This window comes from Ranitomeya imitator, chromosome 3 (genome assembly GCF_032444005.1).
Source record: "Ranitomeya imitator isolate aRanImi1 chromosome 3, aRanImi1.pri, whole genome shotgun sequence".
NCBI lineage: Eukaryota > Metazoa > Chordata > Amphibia > Anura > Dendrobatidae > Ranitomeya > Ranitomeya imitator.
In genome coordinates this window covers 839,285,104-839,293,802 of record NC_091284.1, presented here as the reverse complement: position 1 = coordinate 839,293,802, position 8,699 = coordinate 839,285,104, and the positions used below count along the sequence as shown (strand labels likewise).

The window sequence follows — 8,699 nt, the reverse complement described above, 5'->3', positions numbered from 1 at the left end:
ACGCACACACCAATGCTTCGTTATTTGATCCCATAAACCTAATTTTTGCCAATATATTTCTCACTTCACTAGTTTAGACTATGTAGTGCTGATGCGTCAAACACATCTGACTACAAAAATACTGACACAGGTTGTAATGTAAGAAAAGCCAAGGGGGTGAATACTTTCACAAACCACAGTACATTGTACCAACCCCTCAAGCTGTGAGATCATCATCTGCACTGATACACTGTACCGAACCCTCAGCTGTGTGAGCAGAACGCGCTCTCTTCACATCACGATGCGACCACGGCGGTTAATAAATAGCATTTTCTTGGTTTTATTGTTGTGGCTTTCGGCATGCCGGACTGCAGCAAAGAATACAGAAAGAAATAAAACATCAGACAAACGTCCCACAGAAAACCCCAGACCCACAGCGCCCTCCACAGGTAGAAATCTGCAATGCCCTCCTCAGGGTTTTTGGATTTTCATTTTTTTTTTGGTGGCAAAGGGAGGAAAGATTCCCAGAAGCCATGCATAGCGAAGCGGGGGGAGGCCGTTACAGGAGGGGCGAAGTAACGAGGATGAGCCCCCTGCGCCCCGGCCCCCCGCAGTGATTGCACGTGCAAGGCCTGCTCTGGGGGGCTCACGTGGGGAAGCGTCCGGTCCTGGCCTCGCCGCCCCCCGCCGTGTCCTGCGCTCTGAGGACAACGAGCGTCTATTTCTTTGGCTTCTTAAAGATATTGAGCGACAGCTTCTTCTTGCCGGAGTTGGGGTCGTTGTCCTCCCCCATGGAGCCGCCGCCGTCCTCCTCTCCGGGGCTCTTCTTGGCGGCCAGCTGTGGGATCCGTGTGCTCTTGGTGTGGTTGTGCCTGGCCTCCGATCCGGGGGACGGCGTGTCGGCTTCAGTGGAACTCGGACTGTGGGATCGGGAAGAGTCGGAGTGGTGGGATCCCGTGCCCACCAGGCTGATCTCTCCTAAGCTGCAGGACTTCTCATCCAGCTTCTGCTCCGCTTGGGGGCTGTCAGAAAGTCTCTGCAGGGCCCCCCCAACATTGGACAGTTCCAGCTGACGGTTTCCACCATTGGGGGTTTGACTACTGGACGGCAGCTCCTCCAAGGCTCGCTGAGACAGACAGGATCTGGAGCTGGGGATCTTATTGAGTCGCGGATCCCCCAGATACGAGATGGATGATTCCGAATCCGAGCGACTCAGGTCCCTAAGAAATAAGCAGATCAAACCATTAGTGAGAGCAGGGGGAGGGACAGCACCATCCCATCATGCAGAGGGGGGGGGGGAAAGGACCACATCATACAGGGCAGGGGATGGACCGCACCATCCCATCATACAGAGAAGGGGGGGAGGGACCGCACCACCCCATCATACAGGGCAGGGGATGGACCGCACCATCCCATCATACAGAGAAGGGGGGGAGGGACCGCACCACCCCATCATACAGGGCAGGGGATGGACCGCACCATCCCATCATACAGAGAAGGGGGAAAGGAGGGGGGGGGGGGGAGAAGGACCACATCATACAGGGTGAGGGAGGGACCGCACCACCCCATCATACGGGGCAGGGGAGGGACCGCACCACCCCATCATACAGAGAAGGGGGGGAGGGACCGCACCACCCCATCATACAGGGCGGGGGATGGACCGCACCACCCCATCACACACCACCCCATCATACAGAGAAGGGGGGAGGGACCGCACCACCCCATCAGAGAAGGGGGGGGCAGGGACCGCACCATCCCATCATACAGGGCGGGGGAGGGACCGCACCACCCCATCATACGGGGCAGGGGAGGGACCGCACCACCCCATCATACAGAGAAGGGGGGAGGGACCGCACCACCCCATCATACAGGGCGGGGGATGGACCGCACCACCCCATCACACAAGGCAGGGGGAGGGACAGCACCACCCCATCATACAGGGCGGGGGAGGGACCGCACCACCCCATCATACGGGATGGGGGAGGGACTGCACCACCCCATCATACAGAGAAGGGGGGAGGGACCGCACCATCCCATCAGAGAAGGGGGGGGGCAGGGACCGCACCATCCCATCATACAGGGCGGGGGAGGGACCGCACCACCCCATCATACAGAGAAGGGGGGGGGCAGGGACCGCACCATCCCATCATACAGAGAAGGGGGGGGGGGGCAGGGACCGCACCATCCCATCATACAGAGAAGGGGGGGGGGGGGGGCAGGGACCGCACCGTCCCATCATACAGAGAAGGGGGGGGCAGGGACCGCACCATCCCATCATACAGAGAAGGGGGGGCAGGGACCGCACCATCCCATCATACAGACAAGGGGGGGGGGGGGCAGGGACCGCACCATCCCATCATACAGAGAAGGGGGGGGGGGCAGGGACCGCACCGTCCCATCATACAGAGAAGGGGGGGCAGGGACCGCACCATCCCATCATACAGACAAGGGGGGGGGGGGGGGCAGGGACCGCACCATCCCATCATACAGAGAAGGGGGGGGGGGGCAGGGACCGCACCGTCCCATCATACAGAGAAGGGGGGGCAGGGACCGCACCGTCCCATCATACAGAGAAGGGGGGGGAGGGACCGCACCATCCCATCACACAGGGTGGGGGAGAGACCACACAGGGCGGGTGAGAGACTGCACCATCCCATTACACAGGGCGGGGGAGGGACCACACCACCCCATTACACAGGGCGGGGGAGGGACCACACCACCCCATCACACAGGGCGGAGGAGGGACCGCACCACCCCATCACACAGGGCGGGGGAGGGACCACACCACCCCATTACACAGGGCGGGGGAGGGACCACACCACCCCATCACACAGAGAGCGGGGGAGGGACCACACCACCCCATCACACAGAGAGCGGGCAGGAGCCGCCCATCACACCATACAGAGGCTGCCCGCCACACCATGCAGAGAGGGATAGCCCATAAATCCGCAATACATTGGATGACACTATGGTAAAGTGGTGGTTAGGGGGGTGCGGACTGATAGGACCATGGGGGTGAGAGGTCAATCAGCATGTAAACTATCAGGCTCAGCCCCCGGGGGCTCCTGGGATGTGGCTACGAGCGGCGGTGGAGCAAGGCGGCAGCTGGTCTTCGGCTTCATTACGTAAGTGCAGGATGTGGGCGCAGCGCCAGTGTCTGCCGTCCAGGAGCAGCGCTACTTCCTCGCCGTCTGCTGTCAGTGTGGTCGCACAGCATCGGGAAGGATTCTACAAATTACTGCGAATCATCTGCCACTTGTGACTGTATTTAGTAAGGAACAGGCAGGTGACCGCGGCGACCTGCAGCCATCGGAGCTGCCGTCTGCATCGCCTTCTATGTACGAAAATGTAAAAAATGCCGAGAGTTCTGGACTGAGGAGCGCGGACCCCGCATAAAAAATCCACGGCCCACCCCGATCACCTGACACTAACCCTTCAGATGCTGGAGCAGAATAATCACTACAGATTACATACACAGCACAGGATAAGAAGGCATACTCCACTCACCTCCAGAGCTGCACTCACTGTTACATCATGTCTTATCCTCCAGTCACCTCCAGAGCTGCAGTCTCTATTTCAATTGTGGTGAAATATGTGTACATACAGTACAGACCTAAAGTTTGGACACACCTTCTCATTTAAAGATTTTTCTGTATTTTCATGACTATGAAAATTGTACATTCACACTGAAGGCATCAAAACTATGAATTAACATATGTGGAATTATAAACTTAACAAAAAAGTGTGAAACATCTGAAATGATGTCTTATATTCTAGGTTCTTGAAAGTAGCCACCTTTTGCTTTGATGACTGCTTTGCACACTCTTGGCATTCTCTTGATGAGCTTCAGGAGGTAGTCACCGGGAATGGTTTTCACTTCACAGGTGTGCCCTGTCAGGTTTAATAAGTGGGATTTCTTGCCTTATAAATGGTGTTGGGACCATCAGTTGTGTTGAGCAGAAGTCTGGTGGATACACAGCTGATAGTCCTACTGAATAGACTGTTAGAATTTGTATTATGGCAAGAAAAAAGCAGCTCAGTAAAGAAAAACGAGTGGCCATCATTACTTTAAGAAATGAAGGTCAGTCAGTTCGAAAAATTGGGAAAACTTTGAAAGTGTCCCCAAGTGCAGTGGCAAAAACCATCAAGCGCTACAAAGAAACTGGCTCACATGAGGACCGCCCCAGGAAAGGAAGACCAAGAGTCACCTCTGCTTCTGAGGATAAGTTTATCCGAGTCACCAGCCTCAGAAATCGCAGGTTAACAGCAGCTCAGATTAGAGACCAGGTCAATGCCACACAGAGTTCTAGCAGCAGACACATCTCTACAACAACTGTTAAGAGGAGACTTGGTGCAGCAGCCTTCATGGTAAAATAGCTGCTAGGAAACCACTGCTAAGGACAGGCAACAAGCAGAAGAGACTTGTTTGAACTAAAGAACACAAGGAATGGACATTAGACCAGTGGAAATCTGTGCTTTGGTCTGATGCGTCCAAATTTGAGATCTTTGGTTCCAACCACCGTGTCTTTGTGCGACGCAGAGAAGGTGAACGGATGGACTCTACATGCCTGGTTCCTACCGTGAAGCATGGAGGAGGAGGTGTGATGGTGTGGGGGGGCTTTGCTGGTGACACTGTTGGGGATTTATTCAAAATTGAAGGCATACTGAACCAGCATGGCTACCACAGCATCTTGCAGCGGCATGCTATTCCATCCGGTTTGCGTTTAGTTGGACCATCAATTATTTTTCAACAGGACCATGACCTCAAACACCTCCAGGCTGTGTAAGGGCTATTTGACCAAGAAGGAGAGTGATGGGGTGTCACACCAGATGACCTGGCCTCCACAGTCACCAGACCTGAACCCAATCGAGATGGTTTGGGGTGAGCTGGACCGCAGAGTGAAGGCAAAAGGGCCAACAAGTGCTAAGCATCTCTGGGAACTCCTTCAAAATTGTTGGAAGACCATTCCCGGTGACTACCTCTTGAAGCTGATCAAGAGAATGCCAAGAGTGTGCAAAGCAGTCATCAAAGCAAAAGGTGGCTACTTTGAAGAACCTAGAATATAAGACATAATTTCAGTTGTTTCACACTTTTTTGTTAAGTATATAATTCCACATGTGTTAATTCATAGTTTTGATGCCTTCAGTGTGAATGTACAATTTTCATAGTCATGAAAATACAGAAAAATCTTTAAATGAGAAGGTGTGTCCAAACTTTTGGTCTGTACTGTAGAATATATAATATATATTTATATATACACACATACTGTATGTGAAGTGGACTATGTATAGATTTATTGTGTCACTGGCAATAATGTAAAGGTATCTTCACACTGAACGATATCGCTAGCGATCCGTGACGTTGCAGCGTCCTGGCTAGCGATATCGTTGTGTTTGACAGGCAGCAGCGATCTGGATCCTGCTGTGCCATCGTTGGTCGGAGCTAGAAGGTGTGACGCTGATTCAGCGATGTCTTCACTGGTAACCAGGGTAAACATCGTGTTACTAAGCACAGGGCCGCGCTTAGTAACCCGATGTTTACCCTGGTTACCAGTGTAAAAGTAAAAAAAAACCAAACACTACATACTTACATTCCGCTGTCTGTCCCCCGCTGGGCTTCTCTGCACTGGCTGTGAGCGTCGGTCAGCCGGAAAGCAGAGCACAGCGGTGACGTCATCGCTCTGCTTTCCGGCCGCCGCTTACACAGTGCAGAGAAGCACAGCGCCGGAGGACAGACAGCAGAAGGTAAGTATGTAGTGTTTTTTTTTTTACTTTTACGCTGGTAACCAGGGTAAACATCGGGGTACTAAGCGCGGCCCTGCGCTTAGTAACCCGATGTTTACCCTGGTTACCGGCATCATTGGTCGCTGGAGAGCGGTCTGTGTGACAGCTCTCCAGCGACCAAACAGCGACGCTGCAGCGATCGACATCGTTGTCTGGATCGCTGCAGCGTCGCTCAGTGTGAAGGGGCCTTTACATCTGTCTTGAAAAGCTGCAGGTTCGCACCCAGGTGTTAATATGTATTTTCCTGAGACAAGAAGACTTATGTCTCCAGTCTCACCAGGGGGTTCTGCCAAGAAGAAAGGGAACATTTGACACCACTTAGATGTTGGAAGAGAGATGTTAATTACGGCCAGATAGTATCTGTGAGAACTTTTACACAAAGGATCTCAAAAGAAAATAATATATTCATTGGGGGGCGTGGCAGTGGTCCAATCAAAAAAACAAGCAATTATGATATTAACCTGAGGGGCTGGTCTAGTAACCTAACCTCCAGACCAAACCTATTAATTAGGGCTGTATACAGAGGCTCCAATACTTCAGAGACCTCTATAAAGACATTCCAAAGGAAGGACTAAGCCAAGAACAGGAAAACATAATGGCGAAACTAAAAGCAATGGAGGAAAAAATCAAAAACTTCCAAAACCCGGTGGATACACCTATAACACTACAGGAAGTAACCGAGAGACTCTCCTCCATAAGATGTAGAAAAGCCGGTGGCCTGGATGGAATCCTACCAGAAATGCTGAAGTACAGCCCACCAGAAATACAGGCTGCAATGGTTAAACTCTTCAATATTGTACTGAGTGCCGGCTACTTCCCTCGTACCTGGAACCAAGGCCTCATCACACCCATCCACAAGAGTGGGGACAGGTATGACCCAGCCAACTACAGAGGCATATGTGTCAGCAGCAACCTGGGAAAACTGTTCAACAGTATCCTGAACAAGAGGATCCTCACCTTCCTCACCGAGCACAACGTCCTCAACAAGAGCCAAGCAGGGTTCATGCCGAACCACCGCACCACTGACCACATCTATACTCTGCACAGCCTCATTCAGAGACACATCTACAATACAAAGAATGGGAAGATATACGCCTGCTTTGTGGACTTTAAAAAGGCCTTTGATTCAGTGTGGCACCCGGGCTTATTCCTGAAACTGCAGGAGAGTGGAATAGGAGGAAAGACCTACGATGTCATCAAAAGCTCCTACACCGAGAACCGCTGCAGCGTGAGTGTGAGCGGCAAAAGAACGGCTTTTTTCCAGCAGAGCCGCGGAGTAAGACAAGGCTGCAGCCTAAGCCCAACGCTCTTCAACATCTACATCAACGAGCTGGCTACCGCCCTGGAATCCTCCTCAGCACCAGGTCTCACCCTCCACGACGCCCAGGTGAAATTCCTGCTGTATGCAGATGACCTGCTGCTGCTGTCACCAACCGAGAAAGGCCTCCAGGACAACCTGAAAATCCTAGAGAAATTCAGCTCCACCTGGGCCCTACCGGTCAACCTAAAGAAAACCAACACCATGGTGTTCCAGAGGAGAAAGAGAAGATCAGACCAACACCCATCATTTATCCTCAACAACTGCGACCTCACAGGAACGGACAAATATACCTACCTGGGCCTAGAGATTCACCGGTCAGGGAACTTCAAACAAGCCATAGAGACCCTGAAAGACAAGGCCTGCAAAACCTTCTATGCCATCCGAAGGACACTCTACCATCTGAAGCCACCAGTGAGGGTCTGGCTAAAAATCTTCGACTCCATCATCGCCCCAATCCTCCTGTATGGCAGCGAAGTCTGGGGTCCTCACACCTACCCAGACTGGTCAAAGTGGGACTCCAGTCCAACAGAAATATTCCACCTGGAATTCTGCAAGCACCTTCTCCAGGTCCATCGGAGCACCTCCAACAGTGCTTGTCGGGCCGAGCTGGGCAGATTCCCTCTACACCTAACAGTTCTAAAGAGGGCGCTGTCATTCCGGGCTCACCTGCATAGGAGCAATCCAAGCTCCCACCACCATAAAGCCCTGATACATGAAGGTGAAACAGAAAAACCAGAACCCCCGGAACAGCCCAGCCAAACCCAACCGGAGCAGAACACCAATCACAACAACCTGACAAAAGCCGGAATCAGGAAGATGGCAGATGAAGGCCAGGAGAGGTATGTCAGTGACTGGAAGAATGATATCATCAGCTCACAGAAACTGATCATGTACCGGAGCCTACAGAGAGATTACAGACTGGCCCCATATCTGGAGAAACTCCCGGACCCCAGAGACCGCCAGATCCTGAGCCGATATAGACTCAGTGCCCACAGTCTGGCCATCGAATGTGGCCGACACAGGCAGAGCTACAAGCCCAGGGAGGAAAGACTGTGCCAACACTGTGACCAGGAGGCCATAGAGGACGAAACCCACTTCCTGCTACACTGCTCCAAATACTCAGCAGTGAGGGACACTCACTTCAGGAGACTCTCACATCTCTTCCCAGACTTCACCACCATGAAGGAGGAAGAGAAAACATATATCCTGCTGGGAGAAGAAGAGAGAGCGGTGGAGATAGCAGCGCGGTATGTGAGCGAATGTCATAGACTGCGAGAAAGAACTATGATGCCATGGACTATGGCCCCCAACCTGGACCTGCCCCATCCACCTCCCCTATGCCATGGACTATAGCCCCCACAATGGACCTGCCCCATCCACCTCCCCTATGCCATGGACTATAGCCCCCACAATGGACCTGCCCCATCCACCTCCCCTATGCCATGGACTATAGCCCCCACCCTGGATCTGCCCCATCCATCTCCCCTATGCCATGGACTATAGCCCCCAACCTGGACCTGCCCCATCCACCTCCCCTATGCCATGGACTATAGCCCCCACAATGGATCTGCCCCATCCACCTCCCCTATGCCATGGACTATAGCCCCCACCCTGG

The 8,699-nt window shown here is 52.9% G+C and overlaps 1 protein-coding gene across 2 annotated transcripts in view; it reads right to left on the bottom strand.

Moving 5' to 3' along the window:
- Positions 1 to 295: 295 nt before the first annotated feature.
- The window catches only part of STIM1 (stromal interaction molecule 1), a 73,787-nt gene continuing 65,383 nt past the window's right edge, over positions 296 to 8,699 (bottom strand). For both annotated transcript variants that reach the window (XM_069759585.1, XM_069759587.1), the window contains one exon: positions 296 to 1,199. In XM_069759585.1, the coding sequence (XP_069615686.1) occupies positions 698 to 1,199 (502 nt within the window). In that variant the 3' untranslated portion in view covers positions 296 to 697. The remainder of the gene's footprint in view (positions 1,200 to 8,699) is intronic.